The sequence below is a fragment of the Arvicanthis niloticus genome, chromosome 17 (assembly GCF_011762505.2).
Source record: "Arvicanthis niloticus isolate mArvNil1 chromosome 17, mArvNil1.pat.X, whole genome shotgun sequence".
NCBI classification, from domain to species: Eukaryota; Metazoa; Chordata; class Mammalia; order Rodentia; family Muridae; genus Arvicanthis; species Arvicanthis niloticus.
This window is the reverse complement of record NC_047674.1, coordinates 7,599,205-7,618,769: the sequence shown is the minus strand read 5'-3', so window position 1 is coordinate 7,618,769 and position 19,565 is coordinate 7,599,205. Positions and strand designations below refer to the sequence as shown.

The following is a 19,565-nucleotide window of genomic DNA, read 5'->3' as shown; positions in this document are numbered from 1 at the left end:
ATTAGAAGGTGGACGGGGTGTTTTATCCTATCTGATTGTAGAAATATTGTCCTGTCTGATTGTAGAAATAATACATACTTGTTGTAGAGTATTGGATAAATGAGAAATGAAGCTAACTCAAAGATAGGGGATGTTAACATTTTGATATATTTCTTTCTAATCTTTTTCTTCTCAATGTGTTTTTTCAAAGTTTAGCGTCATAGTTACATGTAACTTTACATTTAGCTTTTCTTAGATTTTTATCATATTTTCCCACACCATATTTTTCATGGTATGTATTATATAAATGTATAACTTAGTTAACTAATAACCAAGCATTTGGATAACTCCTAGTCTTCACTGTTACAGTAAGGTTGCGATTAGCCTTTTATTATACACCTTTGTTTGCAGATAAATCCTTGAATTATTAGAGATTTTAAGCCCTACATTTCTACCACATAGAAAGGGACCTGATAGTCTTTATAAGTGTGCATAGTTCATTTGTTAAGAACTTTCAATTAAAAATTTAGGGCTTCTTTGCCATTTTAAATTGAACGGCAATAGCAGTTAAGCTTAAGTATCAATGTTACAGTAAAATACAATAATAAAAATTATTGCTGTCTATTTCTGAAAAAATTTTAAATTTATAAATTACTTGTTTTTCCCATTAATAAGTTTGTAAGTTTTAGAATTTGTTTCTGTATTAATCATTAGATCTTTAACCCCCCTCTGCGCCCGCAACAATAGTTCTGTACTGTGCTAAGTTTTTTTTTTCTGTATACTGGTAATGAAGATTGATTTCATTTTTTAGTAAACATAGTCTGATTTTGGCTAGCTGAGGCTTTTTTCTTGAGAAATTTTTAAGTTTTCTGCACATGAAAGTGTTCTTCTCTTCCTGTTAGTTGCATGGTTCTTTCTGTGAAAGCTATTAGCTCCTAAAAGCTCCCTGCCGTGTTTTAGGACATACTCTATATGTTATCTGTTGGCGAGAGTCTACTGTTTTCTCTTTAACCAAAATGAAATCAGGGACTGACTGGCAGGTGCTTCCCATTTGCTCAGTTCTGGTGGGCAGCTTGAAATCATGACATTGAAACCTTTACATGTGCAGAATATTTTATAGAGTCCAGCTGCTGCTTAATGCATTATTAAAAACCCAAGAGAATAGGAATACATTTTAACTGAACATAGCTTTTTGATTAGAATTTTAATACTTAACATTTCTAAAATTTCATGTAGTGCTGCAGAAATGTAATGTCCTCAGGAGGGGTTAATGTTCATAGTTAAGTCATACATTGTCCTGCTGATTGATTTTTATCTTCCATAGAGGAGATATTGATGAGAGAATTGTCACTTAAGAACCATTAAAAGTAGTATTCTTTGGGAGATTATGCCAGATTTTCTAAGTATCTTATATACATTGGGAAGCTCTCAATTCTAGCCGTCTCCTGTTGGTTAGCTGGTTGTCATGCCCTTTGACGACTGAGCTTGACTGTCGAGATAGAGGAGTCAGCTTAGCCTTCTATAGCTAAGCAGAGGCAGGATTTCAGCATGTTGTCTTTAATCTGCGATGGTGCATTGGAGAATGCCAGTGGTAATAATGTAGAGAATAAAAGATAATCTAAGATTTTTACAGTTTTTTGAAATCTATTGTAATCACATCTACATTTGACTCATTTTCATTATTATTAATCATTTTAGTAGTCTAGAAATCTTAGTAGATTAGTCTTTATATCCTAAGGCAACCCAGCAGCAGCACGCTTCTATTCATATCTTTATCTTTTGCACATTTTATTGTATATAAATCCATTTTTGTTTTTGCTTCTATTTTTAAAGGTACTGTCAGCTAGTTCATATTTAGACATGAAAATATCAAATAAAAGAGACTCGTGTATTGAGAAGATTTTTAAAAATAAAGTGATGTGAAACATTATTATAGATTTCTCTTTATATATGAAATAATCTTACCTTTCTATCAGGTATCTTTAAATAGTCAGATACAGGCTAACACGTCATAGTTAGTGACTTGGTGTGCCATATCAATGATAATAACCAAGAAAAGTTATTTTAATAGTATAAGTTAAATAAAAATGTACATACTTATTATTTTATATCTTTTATAGAAGGTGGTTATGTACATACTGAAATTATTTTTTTAGGGGAGGTGACATAATTCAAGTTGATAACTAATAAATTTATAGATGCCAGCTTATCTTAAGATTGTACAGAATATGATAATAATATGTGTTCTTAGGATTTCCACTGGACAAAGCAGTTGCCTATGCAAAACTCAGGAATCCATTTGTAATCAATGACTTGAATATGCAGTATCTCATACAAGATAGGTGAGTGAAGTTGGCTGAACTAAGGGAAACCGAAATCAACGCTTCCTTACTGCTTAGTATATGCTGACATCCTTGCATCCTTAAGAGAATAAATTTATTAAGAAACTTTATCAATGAAGAACCTTGAGAATTGAGGAGTCATTCACTTAGTCACAGGTAGTCCCCTAAGTAGTGGGACAAGGAACTTGCTGACAGTTGTTTAATTTCCGAAGCCTACTAAACTGATTAAAATTGCAGTTTCTTGTCATATGGCTGGTGCTTACATAGAATTCATTCATTGTAACTGGTGATATTTCTGGTGAAGTGTACCATTACAGCACTTTGCTACTGTACATCTTAACCTATTGAGCCTAGGTTCCAGATGAAGTTATGAAAGGGTGTGTGTTTGTCTGATTCATTTAGTTGGTATTTTGTTTTGGTAGCTACATGCAGTTCTATTTTCCATGAGCATTCTACTTTTGTGTTATAACATGACATTACTTATATTACTTATATGGAAATACATGTATACTAATTTCACATGAGAGTAAAATCATTTTTCTCTTAACATTCTAGGAATTTTTTTATGGTATTCAATATTATGGTAAGGGTTTTAGTAGTTAGGCTATATTTTGTCTTTGTGATATTAGTCTTACTTGACTATTTTTCTTCATGCATGTACATTCTTGTTTTAAAGTGTAGTCTTTTCAAAAGACATTTTATATGCATTTTGGTGAATATTTTGTTAGGAGCAGTTTGATATTTGAAATATTTAGAAAAACAAAAAGGGTTAATATTTGAACAGCATGATAGTTAAGAGTGGTAGCTACTTGTATGGGAGTGTAATACATTGAGTAGTGGAGAGCCAAGCACTAAGGATGTTTCTCTGTTCTTTAGAAGAGACGTTTATAGCATTCTGCAAGCTGAAGGCATCCTGCTTCCTCGGTATGCAGTTCTGAACCGTGATCCCAATAACCCGAAAGGTCAGAGAGCTCAGCTCCGTAGCCTGCCTTTTGGTTCTTGACATACTCTTTGTCACATCCCTACAATAACTAGAAAGAGTTTAAGAATTCCTGATAGTCTATTTAATAGTTTTTCTTAATGAATTAAACAGTTGTGGGCCTGTCGTAGTGGCATGCCTGTAATGCCAGTACTCAGAAGGTTAAGGCAGATGGATAGGGAATTCAATGTCAGAGTCAGGATGTATTTAGTTCTGGGCCAGGCTAGCTTCACACTGTGAGGCCCTGTGTCAGAAAACAAAGCAAAACAAGACACTGAGCTGACTGGCTAAGTAGTATAGGAGCTATCTTCCTGGGTCTTATACGTATAATTGTATGCGTATGATCTGAGGGCTGACCATTTGGTACTGGATAATCGTTTAGGAAGCTTATCCCCGGGGAAGGCCAATTCTTACTCTCTCTGTAGTTGTAGGTAGCCTCTTGTCCTTTGTCTCAGGCTGTGTTTCTTCCTTGAGGCCCTGAGGAGGGCAGGGCATTGCACATACTATTCAGGCTATTCCTCTGCTCCTCTGCTGCCTCAGCTCTGATTAATGTAGTCTGCTAAGGCAATTTTACTAGAAGGTTGAAAAGTAAGTTTTACTTTTGCTCTTGTAATAATATTACCTAGGTGATAAATCAGTATCTGACTGGTGATTATGCTTTGTGTTTAGAATGCAACCTGATTGAAGGAGAAGATCATGTAGAAGTGAATGGGGAAGTTTTCCAAAAGCCATTTGTGGAAAAGCCAGTCAGTGCAGAAGACCACAATGTTTACATTTATTATCCAACATCCGCCGGGGGTGGAAGTCAGAGACTTTTCAGGAAGGTGAGCCTTTGAAATCTTCCTGCGAGTAGTCTTCATTCTTCTATACATTCTATTAAAGCGTGTTAAAGGTCATCATCGGGCTCTTTCTTAATAAACTAAGGTGAGATACTCAACTGTCATTGTCTAGAGGAAATTGATGAAACTGTGGTAATGCCACCAAAAAGTGTACTTCTCTGTTTCTGTGATAAAACACCACAGCTAGAGCTACTTCTAGGAGAAAGGAGGGATGAGGGAAAGAAGGAAGGAAGGAAGGGAGGAAGGAAGACTTTCTTTGAACTACGGTTCAAGCAAACTTAGGGACCCAGATTGGTAAGAGCCCATTGTGGCAGAAGAGGCCTAGCGCAAGCTACAGGCATGGTTGTGGGGACAGGAACATAGCTGAGAGGTCATATCTCTAACAACAAGCATGAAGTAGAGCTCTGACTGGAATGGCCTGCCTGAGGCTTCAGTCTCTCAAAGCCCACCCCAGGGAGACACTTCCTCCAGCCAGCCTGCACACATCTACAGAGCATCGACACCAATGGGCAGCAAGTGTTCAATACCTGAGTCTGTGGGAGACATTTCCCACACTACCACCACAGAAAGTGTAGTTACATAAAATTCTTGCCCTCAGAATACAAAGGTGCTGGATGTGCCTTCAGTCTCCCACTTTCGTTTCTATCAGACTAGAAATGGACTTAAAGATATGCTCCCCTTTAGAGAAATTATATGGAAAAATTGCCAGTTTACATAAAAGTAATATTGGTAATTTTTACTTATGTAAGTCTAAATTGTTCCCACAATAAAATTAATGCAAATCAGATCTGAAATATAATGATATTATATTACTTTTTGGAATGACAAGGATTTTTTTTTTAATTGGGTAGTTGGGAAATAAGCCTAATCCAACATGTATTAGCAGGATTGCAGCCTCTTAGTAATGTATCAAGACTCGAGGCGCGCTCATAAATAGTCATGGTTCTGTATGTTCAGGATAAGCAAAAAGCTAGAAAGATGGCTCAGTGGTTAGGAAGAGGACCCAGTAGGTTTTATCTCAAAGGAAGAAAAGGGAAGAAAAAGCTGAGAATACAGTTAATAAATAACTTGATGACCATCATGGCTTAGTTGTATGGTGTACTGCAAGCAGAATATGACTGTCTTCACTTGTGTGTATCTGACTGTTGCTGTCCTGCAGCATAAGAGAGCGTGATGCTCAGACAGGAGCTCACACGCATTTGTAACTCCAGTCTAGGGGATTTGGTGCCCTCGTCTGGTCTTCACGGGCACTGTGTATATGTGGTGCATTTACATACACGCAGGTAAAACACCAATACATGTAAAATAGAAATATATCTTAAAACAGAATATAAATGCCCTGTAAATATCCACTATAGTGGCAAATATTAGAGAGTAAAAATACCAAGTATAGATAAGACTAAGAAATTTAAGCCAGCTTATATATTTGTTTGTGAGACTTGGATAACATAGTTTCTAGAAGATTTGGCAGTATCTGTCTAAGTACAGATATGAATAAACATGAACCTCCTAGCAGTTTCTTAGAAACATAACTACAAATGTGGCCTGTTTCCGTCTTAAGAGTGTTTAAAGTGGTAGTGTTGAATTATGCCAGAAACTTGGCAAACAGCCTAGACATAACTATAAAATGAAGTGTTGTTTATATAGTGGAAGCTCTGGAGCAGAAATAAACAGACTCAAGTGTTTTTATTTGTGTGTGTGTGTGTGTGTGTGTATGTGTTACATATATATGAGAGAGGCCAGAGGAGGGCATCAGATCCCGTGGAACTGGAGTTACATATATGTATTTGTTAGCTGCCTGATATGGGTGCTGGGGAGCTTGTATCCTCTGGAATAGCAGCCAGTACTCTTAAGCACTAAGAATTCTCTTCAGTCCCATAACACACTTGATTTTTTTCATTATATTTTATGCTTGTATGTAGTTGTTATGTTTAAGTAACAACTATAGCAGAGAATATATATTGCCAAGTAAAGGTTACATTTTAGATGTATTATAAAAATGAGAGCGCCCCTGATTGTATGTTAATGGCTGTATCTTCTCTCTAGATTGGCAGTAGAAGTAGTGTGTATTCCCCAGAAAGCAACGTGCGAAAAACGGGGTCATATATATATGAAGAGTTTATGCCTACAGATGGTACTGATGTTAAGGTAGGATGTGTTTAGGATTATGGCATGGTGGAATGAAGTACAGATTCTCCTTGATTAATACTGAGTCATGTCTTGATAAACTCTGTGTTAACTTCAAAACTCGGTATGGTAGTGTATCCTACAATCTCAGCACTCAGGTGTGAGGCAGGAGGATCTTAAGTTTGAGGCAAGCCTTTTCTACGTACCCAGTTTTATTTAAAAAAGGGGGGGGGGAGAAAAGTTACTCTTAGTTGAGAGTACACTGAATAAATATAATCTCATGACCATCATAGCTTCGATGTGTGGTGCCCTGCATGCAGAACATGGGTACCGCTCACTGGTAATTACCTGACTGGCAAAAGCTACATCTAACTACTGCTGTCCAGCTTTTGAGAGAGAATGATACCGTATCCTCACTGAACCAGAAGTGGAAATCTGAAGGATAATTTCAACTGGAAGTAAATCATTGTGGCATCATCTTCGTCAGATCAAAAACTCATACGTTTAACTATCATAAGACCATATAAATCATAGAGACCATGTAGTTTTAGTTTATATTTTGAAGTCACCATTTATTTTAGAGAAAGGTAACTATTTAGCCTTTTTCAGTGTTGTTATTATTGGTACTAGGGATAGAATATAGGCCCTTTTGTGAGGTAGGCAAGCAATCCCTAAGTTCTAAGAAGTCCAGCTTCTTGTTCTTTCTGTTTTGTATGGTGAATATCACTGACAATTGGAAGTTCAAGAACTCCTTTTAAAGAACAGTGTTCTTAAAGGCTTAAAAGTAAAACACCCAGTATTACAAAGATGACAGATTTTAGTGAATGTTACAAAAATGTTTAGGTCAAGTTTTAAATACATGGGATACTCTAAAGGCTACTGATTAGGACAGCATCAGATTGACGATCCTAGTGGCTACCAGTGATGAATGTCAGTGATATGTGGCTCTGGTCATGGTAACGTGATATAAATATGCCAGTGCACCTGGTAACTGATGAAGCCGACCTCTTCCCAGCCAGCCTTTCTTTATGTTATGAGGCTGCTCTTCTTAAACTTATAAATCTCATCTTGAACTTGCCCTTTAAAAATCGTTGGTAGATTCTCATTGGCCACAGGATAATGTCCATGTTCATAACACTGCCACATCAGATATTTCTTCCAACACATGCCATTCCAATCACTACAGGACGTACTGTACTGTTGGATTCCTTTCTCTTCCCAGAATGCCTTGTGTTGCTTCATTTCTCTGTCCTATTTATCACCTCTGTAAAAATGCCTTTCCTTGTTCTCTCACAAGATGAATTCCACACCCTTTAAAAAATCATGTAGCCATTTCTTCTATGTGTGTTTAAGAATTGTATCTTTACATTTTAGTACATGATGCTCAGTTTTGTATTTTAGTACAGAGAATAAAGTCATTATGCTGTGTAAGTAATTATGTATAACCTTTTCTTAATCCTGGCATGTAAAATACAAAGGTATGCCTATTAATAGTCTGGCATCTGAACTATTTTAAATAGATATTTTCCTTTGAATTTATTATTTTCTGGTTATATATTTAACTGGCAATATGAATTATATGTATTTTAATTTTACGAAAGGTTTATACCGTGGGTCCAGACTATGCTCATGCTGAAGCCCGAAAATCTCCAGCTCTCGATGGCAAGGTCGAACGAGACAGCGAAGGGAAGGAAGTAAGATACCCTGTTATTCTCAATGCACGGGAGAAGCTGATTGCATGGAAAGTCTGCCTTGCTTTTAAGGTAAGATGCTGTGCAAGTCATGCAGACCCTTGTATCCTAAGCTTTCCTTTGGGTGCTAGGCATTATTGGACTTATAATTAGAGGAGTAAGCTGAGGAGGCGGTCAGTATACATGAGCTCATATGTGTGTGTATGTGGACGTTCCTGTGGGCTAACGTCACTTCCCTCTCTTCCAGCATGTTCTTTCTGTATTCTAGAAAAGTAATACATCTTATTCATTTATTCAAAACTTAAGGTTAAAGAATAATACCAGCAACTTGTATACTTAGTGCTAGTGCCTAACATACTCTTTTTTTTTAAATTGGTGATAAATAGTTTTTACTTTCATGAAAAAAGTTAGAAATATTATTTGAATAAATGTTCTTCATTGTTTTGTCCTTTGACCTAATATACAGTAAAACTTGTTCTTGTGAACAATATATATGTTTTAAAGAAACCTCTTTGCTTCTTTTGTTTGACTGTCCTCTCTTGTATGCTACTAATTTATCTAATTACTAGTATAGAGTAAATATTCAAGTGGAAGTAAAGCAACCTGCATTCAATGAAGGATGCATTTTATTTTTTTAGAAAAGGCCTATCCTAGATGCATAACAGAAGCTAAGTATATTACTGGTTATTAATAAAAGAACTACTTCTGTGTAGTAATTTTGTGTGAAGAATGATGATCTGTAGATAAGTTGTAATGATTCTTATAAACTGGTTTATTATACTTGGATTCCAAAGACTAATACTATTCATGATGAGGGAATAATCACATGGAATTCATAATGTGTGTTCAGAGTACTCAAGGTTATGGTTATTTATAGCCTTCATTTCTTTTTGTGATGCAAACATTTATATATAATGTTCTTAAGAAATTGGAATAGAGAATCATAGTAATTCCAATGATACCTTAAAATTTCTACCTTGTTTTAAATAGCAAACAGTTTGTGGCTTTGATTTGTTACGCGCCAATGGACAGTCCTATGTATGCGATGTCAATGGCTTCAGTTTTGTGAAAAATTCCATGAAGTACTATGATGACTGTGCAAAAATTCTTGGGTAAGCATTTACCACCATACTTCTCCTGTGTGACTTTGTGCACAAGCTAGCCATGGGAGCTTTCTGATCACTCGAGGGTAATAGTCCATATTGATAAGATACCCATAAATTATGCCAGATTCTGAGTCGTGCTTTAGGTTATGAGGACAGCTTAATTAATAACATATTCCTAACCATCTCATATCATGGATTTTGCTGTAACAGGATTATTAGATACAACATTCCTCCATTTTTTTTCTATGTAATTGTATTTGAAGTGTTAACCTACTTAACATTATAAAATAAACGTTCATAAAATAAGATACTTGAGTCATAGAGTAAACTTTGAAATTTCGGATAGTTTTCCTTGACTTCATTCTGTATGTTCATTATTTGCTATTCTAATAAAATAATCAAACAAGTAGAAAAGAAAATATGTGTAGAAATACCATTTTTAGGTATCATTTGATTTAGAAGATTAATAAAGCAAGGAGTATCTCTAAGACTTTCTAAGCAGACATGAGAAAAGCACTAGAGTCAGCTTTTGTACTGCACTTCAAAGGCACGAGCTTTTCAATAAAGAGAAATTGAAGGCACGGGTGTCTTGCTTACTTTAGCAGAAATACATGCTAATATACCAGAAAAATTATATGTATGAGAGAGAATTAGAAGAGGAAAGAAAAGAGAAATATTGAAGAGAGGGGAGGAAAAGAGGGGGGGGTGGGTTTGTGTGCACTGTGTAGAGATTGCTGTATCTATGAGGGTTCACATGTGTGCAGGATCTTGTGGTGATGACAGCCCAACCTAATGCGTCATTCTTAGTTACAATCCACTTGTTCTTGAGATAGGATCTCCTGGCCTCTCTCTGGCCTGTAACTCCCTCTGCCTTCCCAACACTGGGATTCCAAAAATAAACACTACCACGCATGGCTTTTTTTTTTTTTTTTTTTTTTTTTAAAATTAGCATTGTATGGTTCAAGCTCAGGATCTCATATTTGTAAGGTAAGCACTTTACCAACTAAGAAATCTCTCAGCCCTCAAATCAATTATTTAAGCATCTTTCACTGTTCCTCCTATTAATAAAATATAATGATGACTTGGTAGAAGTTATCATATTTAGAAAAAGTTTGTCAGAGATTGAGGTCTGTGAAGGCATACGGTGTGCACAAGGCTCTGGTTTTCATGCTCAGTACCTCACAGACACAAAGAAAAATAGCATAATAGGTATTTGACAGACAATTAATGAACGATAAAAAAATCTAACTGGAAACGTAATTAAAGCAACATGTTTTATTTTCAAGCTGTATAAATTAATAACAAATATATGGCATTTTGTTAATGTGTTCAATTTAGAGATATCTAGGTTTTCATGTTCAGGACTTGATCATAGCATAATCATAACATAATCAGGGTAATATAACCATTTGTTAGTTTGACTTAAATTCTTATGTTTCTTTATCATGGCATAATTAAATACCCACATCTATCTTTGGATTAACTAATTTTTAATAATTCTTTTGGTCTTAAAGCAATATCGTAATGCGGGAGCTTGCACCACAGTTTCATATTCCCTGGTCAATACCATTAGAAGCTGAAGATATTCCAATTGTACCAACTACCTCTGGAACTATGTAAGTTTCAGTTATTCAGTTTTCATTCAGAAATTTCTTACACTTTCCACATTAGTTTCTCTTATTATAGTAAACAATTATTTCTGAATGACTATTAGTTACTATATGTATCTTCATATGATTCAGTTTGAAGATGGGGGAATGGATATGTTTTTACAAGGGTATACTAAAGCTCAGACTATTCCATTACGATCTTGAGCCACGCTTGAGCAAGTATAGAACCATGTAGCGAAGCCTGACCATGTGTGGATGCCTCTGGGAGCATTATGTGGGTTGTAGCATCATGCAGCTTTGTCTGCGTCTAGGTCTATCTTAGGTAAGTAAATCGGAACACTATTGCCAGAGGGTTTGATAGCATTCTGCTAGGGAAAATCACTCACTTTAATGTCACGTGATTTAACTGAATGCTATATAGTCACTTTACAGAAATACATTACCAGGTTTCAATATTTTGATAAGTCCTAATTGGGGGAAAGTGTACTAGATAGATAGATAGATAGATAGATAGATAGATAGATAGATAGATAGATAGATAGGACTTAAGTATATTTTTGAAACAACATTTTCAAATTAATTCAACATAGACATTTTTGATCTGTTAATGTCTTTCAGGAATGTGTTTAAGTGGTTTGCAATTTGAAAATTGAAATGATAGCTCTTCATTGTAGCATACTGCTAAACATGTTTCTAAGTTGAGTTATAATAATGTTTTTCTTGGAGAACAAGATATAAACATACAGCTATGGCAGCCATCATGTAACAGTTGATTTTTGCTTCGATTAATGACATCTCTGTTGATAATTCATCAGGGCAGATGTTCAATGAATATTGAAGCCCAGATTAAGAGTCCATGCACTTTATCCCAGGTTAAGGTCATCACCTCTGAAAGAGAAGGAATACTATATAAAATGACTGTCGCGCCTGTCTGGCTTCTTCTGTTGTAAGATTTGGTCTTCCAAAATTAAGTCAAAAGAAACCTTTGATGTTAGGGAATTGACACCAGAGGGGTTTATTATTATTATTATTATTATTATTATTTTGTCACTTTAGGATGGAACTTCGATGTGTCATAGCCGTGATACGACACGGGGATCGCACACCGAAACAGAAAATGAAGATGGAAGTGAGGCATCAGAAGTGAGTCTGAGGCAAGCGCTCGGCTCGGGTGCGGCCTTCGCTTTTCTGAGGGATGGATGGATCACAATAGTTTTACTTACTATTCTTTTGATCGTGAAAATATTTAAACCACTGAATGTGCTCAAACTCATTAAAATATTGGGTGTGTTAGCATCTAAAATTTATTGTGGGTGTATCTGTAACTGTCAGTCTACCTGCCCTTCATTCATCATCATAAATATATTCTACTTATTCTTTGTTTTTTTTTTTTTTTTTTTTTTTTTGTTTGTTTGTTTGTTTGTTTGTTTGTTTTTTTAACATTGTACTGTGAGAAACATCTCAGCATTCCAGAAGCAAATGTGTAGAAAGGTCCCATTATTTCTGTTCAGTGTTTGATATGGAAACCCGAGCCATTAAATATGTATTGACATCCGATGCACTGACAACAGAAGCTGTTTTGATTTTAATGGGGTGCAGCTTGCCTTGTGCACACATTTTGCAAGTACTATAGTAGGTAGTGGTTTGGTGTGGTTTAGGCCTGCATTGAGTGTTGCCAAGAAAGAGGAGCAGATGCTAAGTGCAGTGAGTACCACAAAACACATGTACTTGTGTTTCAGAGAGGGGAGCAGGAAGATCACTTGAGCCAAGGAGATAGATGCCGACCGGGAAATATGTAACAAGATTTTTTGCCAGGGAGACAAGGTGGAGGAAGCATAAGGTTGAGTTAAAAGAAGAAACACCGACCTTATATTCAAAGACTTTATTCTTATTGTTATATCTCTTATTTTAATTGGTTGACTATTTGGTGAGGGCTTTTGTTTGCTGTTTTTGTTTTTTAATAAAGTCCTACTGTATTGCCCAGGCTGACCTTGAACTCATGATCCTCCTGGGTCAGCTTTCTGAATGCTATGGTTATAGATGTGCACAACATGCCCAGCTTCCTATCAGTGCTATTAGTTATTGCAAATGACTAACTGTCTTCTATCCTTTTATAAGGTTTTTTGATCTTTTTGAAAAGTGTGATGGATATAAATCAGGGAAGTTAAAGCTCAAGAAGCCAAAACAATTACAGGCAAGTTTTTGTTTTGGTTGTTGGGTTTTTTGTTTGTTTGCTTGTTTGTTTTAATGTATGTTATATTTAATTTTTTTATGGTGAAACTATATAATATAAAAATTTAAACTCTTTATTAACATGCATAGGAAGTCCTGGATATTGCACGGCAGCTTCTCATGGAGCTGGGGCAAAATAATGACTCTGAAATTGAAGAAAACAAGTCAAAACTTGAACAACTGAAGACTGTGTTAGAGATGTGAGTAACTCTTTGGCCCTCTTCCTTAGAATACAGTTCTTCTGTTTGGATTACGTGACAAAATATTTTATTATACTGAATTACTGTTTTAGTTTCCACTGTTAATTTCAATGAGGAGAAAGAAAGCAGCCCTGTACTTAGACCTTCTTGAATACTTAGAATAAAGGTCACATAGCAAACTGAATCTGAGATTCAGACCTGTTTAGCTAAACAATTTTAAACTGTCCATTCAAAAGTTAATACCCATCAGTATTTCTGTTGTGAGCTTTACATGGGTAACCACTTCTGTTCTTATGTCCTGTAATGATACTTAAATTGTACTTTGTTTTAAAACATTTTTCTTTTATGTTTAAGGATTTTCTATATGCATACAATAAAATGTTATCATAGCTGCTTCTTTTTTCCCCCCTCCAAACACCCCCCTCCTCCACCGACACATCCTCCTCCTAACTGTGTGATTCTTGTCAAGGCCAACTAGTGCCGACTATGTGTGTATGCGTGGATTTGCGGCATTTACAGAAGACTGAGGGACCTATCCATGATCATATTCTGCAGGAAAAATGATTCTCTGTTCCCAGAGCTGTCATCTAGCAATAGCCTCAGTAATGGTGGGGCTTGCAGAGCACCCTCCCTGCCCCCGCCCCCAAACACACAGAATTTTCTCTGGCTTTATCTTGTGCCGGCAGCCATGGCTTTTTTGAGTTCATGAATGCAATAACCAAGCTCTGCTCACGACAGCTTTTCCCAGCACTCCTCCCACAGGCCAGCTCGCATATGTAGTTGTGCCTGTCTGTGCAGTGTGTCCAGAATTATCTCACTTTTATCAAACAGTTCCTATAAATGGTCAGCTGTTATTATTGATTTATGCTTGCTAGGTTATTTTTGAAGGATCCACCAAGGCAGTAGAAGAGAACTAGTTTTTATCTGTATATCTTAGTTTTTTTTTTTTAGGAATTCAGTCAATGCTTCATAAATGTCTTACGCTCTAATTGGCATTTTATTTTTCAGGTATGGTCATTTTTCGGGAATAAACCGTAAGGTGCAGTTGACCTATCTTCCTCATGGTTGTCCGAAAACGTCCAGTGAGGAGGAAGGTATATCATTTTTAATCCCTATTGCAATTATGTGTATGTAATAACTTATACTATAGTGGTAACTTGGACCGTTTTCTGCTCAGTACCTTTTGGGATGGATGTCCTGCTTAAACAACTAGAGTCAGTATTTGACTAACTATGCCTCTATCCCTTTAATAAAGATACTTTTGTTTTGTTTTTGAGGTTATGATTTAGTTAATATTTCTTCCTTTCCTTTCCTTCCTCCAAATCTTCCAAAATACCCCTTCCTTCCCGCTCTGCTTCAAATTCATGGCCTCTTTTTTCTCTAAATACAAACAGTATTACTTACATGTGTGTTTTCAGGGCTGACCATTTGGCACTGGACAACCAATTGGTGTGCTCTTCCCTGGAGATCCAGGACCCCGTCTCCCACTCCCAGCTCCGCTCAGTTGTCTGTCTGTTTTGTACAGGGTCAAGGCCTCCTGAGCTTTTTCATGTCCAGCTTGCTATATTCCTTTATGTCATCATTGCTCAGCTTAGATTTGGACAGCCATGCTAGTGAGACTTTGCAGATGTAGCTTCTGCAGTTACTAGGAGACAGAGGTTCCCAGCTGACTCCGGAGCCTCTGGTTCTTACAATCCCCTTGCTTCCTCTTCTACAGTGTTTTCTTAGGCGTGGGAGTGTTTTGTAGACATATTTTGGGGAATGGGCTCCACAACTTTGTGTTTTGATGGGTTGTGGATTTCTGTAGTGGCTTCCGTCTTCTACAAAGAAGAGATGACTTGATTGAGGGTGAGAACTACACGTATCTGTGGCTATAATAAGGACATGTGTTTATAGATCATTGTTAGGGATTATGCTGGTTTACTGAATTAGTGGTTGTAGATTCTCCTCCATTAACTATGACTTTACTAGCACAGAATAGTTAGCTCTAGTTCTAGTTCTAAGCATGTTACCCCTCAAGTTGAGCAGGCCTTAGGTACAATTAGAAAAGAACACACATGGCATGCACTCACTGATAATTAGATATTAGCCCAAAAGCTCGCAATATCCAAGATACAACTCACAGACCACATGAAGCTCATGAAGAAGGAAGACCAACGTGTGGGTGCTTTGGCCTTTCTTAGAAGGGGTAACAAAATACTCATGGGAGCAAATATGGAGACAAAGCATGGGACAGAAACTGGAGAAGGGGTCATCTGGAGACTGCTCCACCTGGGTATCCATCCCATGTGCAGTCACCAAATGTATGTAGATGTCAGGAAGTGCATGCTGACAGGAACCTATATAGCTGACTCCTTAGAGGTCTGCCAGAGCCTGACATATTCAGAGGTGGATGCTCACAGCTAATCATTGAGCTGATCATGGGGTTCCCAATGGAAGAGTTAGAGAGAAGACTGAAGGAGCTGAAAGGGTTTGTGGCCCCATAGGGAGAGCAACAATACCAATCAACCAGAGCTCCCAGTGTCTATAAACTACCAGCCTGGGAGCACATAGGGAGGGACCCATGGCTCCACCTGTAGGGGAGGATGGCCTTGTTGGGCATAGGTGGGAAAGGAGGTCCTTGATCCCATGAAGGCTGAACACCGAGGTGGGGGGGGGGGGGAATTTGAGGGTGGGGTGGTGGGAGTGTGGGCATGGAGGCACATCCTAATAGAAGCAGGAGGAGGGGATAGGGGGTTCCTGGGTGTGGGCGGAATGGGGAAAGGGGGTCACATCTGAGATATAAATAAAATATCCAATAAAAAATAAATATTAAAAAAAAAAAGCAGAAAACATTGAAGAGAAAAAAAAGGAAGCTGTTGATTTCTGCCAAGGTATGCATGCCACTACCACAGTCTTAGGGTCATTGTGACCATTACTGCACTCTTAGGGTCATTGTGACCGTGACTGCACACTTAGGGTCATTGTGACTGTGGCTGCACCCTTAGTGTCATTGTGACTGTGGCTGCACCCTTAGGGTCATTGTGACAGTGGCTGCACCCTTAGGGTCATTGTGACTGTGGCTGCACCCTTAGGGTCCTTGTGACTGTGGCTGCACCCTTAGGGTCATTGTGACAGTGGCTGCACCCTTAGGGTCATTGTGACTGTGGCTGCATCTTTAGGGTCATTGTGACTGTGGCTGCACCCTTAGTGTCATTGTGACTGTGGCTGCACCCATAGGGTCATTGTGACTGTGGCTGCACCCTTAGGGTCATTGTGACTGTGGCTGCACCCATAGGGTCATTGTGACTGTGGCTGCACCCTTAGGGTCATTGTGACCGTGGCTGCACCCTTAGGGTCATTGCCACTTACTGGTGTGGTTCATAGGTTTCATACCTGGTTGAACTGTTGGTTGCCTCACTCTTTGGGAAGCTTGCACGGCTTTCTGTATCATGAAAGCTACTTTTTAAGGATGGCTCTTTCAGATCAGTTCCAGCCTAGTAGTCTCTAGGCTCTGCATCTGAAGTTCATGCAGGACCCTCCTCTGGGGCAGTAACCAAAGACAACAGCAATATAGACTGTATGTTTTGGGAATCTGTCAGACAGCCTTGGCCAACTGATCAAAAGCAGGCTTCTCCTGTCTAATATTGAGGCTTTTGTTGGGTGGTCTTTGGTTCTTGGAGGGAGCGTCATCAGCCCAGATGAGAAGTTCCCTAAAGCTGTATATGGTTTTTTATACATGGAGTATATACATGATAGGCTTTGGGGGTATGTGTAAATAATTAATGGGATGACTGGCTTTTTCAGATACCCTTTTGTTATTTTGCCCACCTCCCTCAATAAGAGCCGGAGTCCCACAAGTAATCTGGGGAAAAAAAGGGTTGGTGGGGGTTTTTTGTTTTTGTTTTTTTTTCAAATTTAAGTTAAAAGTGAATTTTGTTATTTTTTTAAGCTCCTCAGGACTTTTTTTTCCAGGGTTATTTCTGAAAGCCTTTTACCTATAATTCAGTAGATCTTCTTTTGTCCGTTTTTGGTAGGAGATGACAGCACATACAGGAAAAAAACTCAAAATTTATGAAAAAAAAAAAACCATTTGAAAGTACACATAGCCAGTGTGTTTCTAAAGTATCTTGATATTTTGTTCTAAAATTGAAATTTAAGTTCAGTATTTACCTACATATGGTTGGTCTCCTAATACCTAAAATCCAGAAAGAAAACCCAGAAGGATTGTAGCAGCTCTTACATGCATAGTATTAATAACACAGGATAAGTATCCTTTATCCATAAACCTCTGGACTCTATTTCTAAAACTTTGTATTTTTAGTATAGAACATTTGTGTTTGAGCCTGTATGTGTGCATGCATGTGTGTGTTAGAGGTAGGACTCATATGTACCTTACATGTGTCTTGAAGATAGCTGTACCATATTTGAAATGATTTTGTACATGGGAAAAGTTTCCTTGTGAGGAATTTGAATTTGCTGCATCATCATCATGTTAGTTTTACAGACTTGCCAGAGCTGTGACTTTCAGATTGTGATTTTCAGTTTGGCTTAAGTATGTTCTACCCCTACTGGTTTCTCTAGCCTGTCAGACTGGCAGAATGCTGTCTTCTGGGTTTCCTTTTTAAACTGGTAATCAAGAGTGAGCATATACAGTACACAGCTTATCAGTCTTCTGGAAAACATATAAATAGACACACCTTTGAAAAGTAGTTCGCAATGCATATTGAAAACTTCGGCACCTCTTGTGCTCTGACCCTAATTCTGCTCTCAGGAGTCTTTCCCCTAAGGTAAGCAGGAGATTGGAGCAAGACTGAGCTATCATGCTACCTCATTATACCAGCCTGTGTTGAAGCTTTGACTACGTTAAATATAAATACAAGTTTGAATGTTTTACTTTATGTGTTTAACATTTCCAATCATCTCTCCATGATCAAGAACAATAAAGGTTTATTTCTTATATCAGTGCTTATGATCAAAAATGTTCTGGGAAGAGATGTAATAATAAAAATCAGGGTTCAGGCTAAAGAGCTAATCTTGAGGTTAAAGGTCAATGCTGAGACCTGTTTAGACGCTGGTTTAAATGTTATTATACAGGATAACATTTGTTTTATCACTCACATCTGTCTTAGATAACCGAAGAGAGGAGCCGTCCTTACTTTTGGTTCTAAAATGGGGAGGAGAACTGACCCCTGCGGGCAGGGTTCAGGCTGAAGAGCTGGGGAGAGCTTTTAGGTGTATGTACCCTGGAGGTCAAGGTAAGCACTATCATTTGACTATGTCTGTACACTTTACCTTGTAATTGTCTCAAGCAATTGTAGAAGTACCACAAAACAGAAACATAGCTTAAGTGATGTGAGGATTTGTTTTCAGGAGATTATGCAGGGTTTCCTGGTTGTGGTTTGCTCCGACTGCACAGCACCTACAGACATGACCTCAAAATATATGCCTCCGATGAAGGGCGGGTCCAGATGACTGCAGCTGCGTTCGCAAAGGTACAAGCCACTTTATAATAGCTCCAAATCCCAAATCAAGCCATTGCTGACAAAGATAAAAGTACAGTATCAGTGAAGCTGGCCTATGAAGAGTAGCTTATGCATGATGACATTTAGCATCTTGTGAAATTACTGTGATGGCCTGTGATTCTGTATATGTGTAAAACATCGACTCTTTGTTTGTACTTAGGGTCTCTTGGCTCTAGAAGGGGAGCTTACCCCCATTCTTGTTCAGATGGTGAAAAGTGCAAATATGAACGGCCTTTTGGATAGTGACAGTGACTCTTTGAGTAGCTGTCAGCAGCGTGTGAAAGCGAGGCTTCATGAAATACTTCAGAAAGACAGAGATTTTACGGCGGAAGACTATGAGAAGGTAGGTCTCACCCCTTCTTCCCTCAGCTTGAGCTTGGCTAGTTCAGCTGGACTCTTGGTATTCCCATGTGTACATGGGTCATTAATAATCTCCACTATGTAGTAGTCTGAAGTGCTGGCATACTTTCTGTGTAAAGAATCACATAATAAATGATGCTTTGTCATCCTGTTGAGGGTACTTTTCCTGTTGCTGTGATAAAATGCCCCAACAAAAATAAAGAAGAAAGGGTTTAATTTGGTTCCAGCCCCTTGTGTCACAGATGACACAGCAGTAGGAGCTTGAGGCAGCTGGGCACATTTACTGTCACAGTCAAGAAGCAGACAAGAATGAATGTTTGTTTATCCGAAACTTCTCTCTCCTTTATATAGCCCCGGAAAGGTGATGCCCGCTTCTACAGTGGGTCGTCTTACCTGAGGTAACTCAGCTAAGATAGCCTACAGACATGCTCAGAGACATGAGGAATTAGAGGTCTTATCAAGATGACAGTGACCGTGGTCTCTGTTGCTCTGTTTTCTCTCGGTCTCTCTGTCTCTCGTGTGTGTGTGTGTGTGTGTGTGTGTGTGTGTGTGTGTGTGTGCGTGCACATCTGTTTTTAGTGTTGTTTTTTGAGTTT

The 19,565-nt window shown here is 37.9% G+C and overlaps 1 protein-coding gene across 15 annotated transcripts in view; it reads left to right on the top strand.

Moving 5' to 3' along the window:
• Positions 1-19,565, top strand: part of Ppip5k2 (diphosphoinositol pentakisphosphate kinase 2) — a 61,236-nt gene that overhangs the window by 9,839 nt on the left and 31,832 nt on the right. For 8 of the 15 annotated variants that reach the window (XM_034521261.2, XM_034521258.2, XM_034521257.2 and 5 more), the window contains 14 exons: positions 2,231-2,321; positions 3,198-3,283; positions 3,970-4,124; positions 6,186-6,287; positions 7,868-8,029; positions 8,948-9,069; positions 10,578-10,679; positions 11,730-11,816; positions 12,792-12,867; positions 12,996-13,105; positions 14,114-14,199; positions 18,217-18,342; positions 18,458-18,579; positions 18,770-18,952. In XM_034521261.2, coding sequence (XP_034377152.1) covers positions 2,231-2,321; positions 3,198-3,283; positions 3,970-4,124; positions 6,186-6,287; positions 7,868-8,029; positions 8,948-9,069; positions 10,578-10,679; positions 11,730-11,816; positions 12,792-12,867; positions 12,996-13,105; positions 14,114-14,199; positions 18,217-18,342; positions 18,458-18,579; positions 18,770-18,952 — 1,610 coding nt within the window. The remainder of the gene's footprint in view (positions 1-2,230; positions 2,322-3,197; positions 3,284-3,969; positions 4,125-6,185; positions 6,288-7,867; positions 8,030-8,947; positions 9,070-10,577; positions 10,680-11,729; positions 11,817-12,791; positions 12,868-12,995; positions 13,106-14,113; positions 14,200-18,216; positions 18,343-18,457; positions 18,580-18,769; positions 18,953-19,565) is intronic. The other 7 variants (XM_034521256.2, XM_034521262.2, XM_034521255.2 and 4 more) reach the window with 2 other exon arrangements.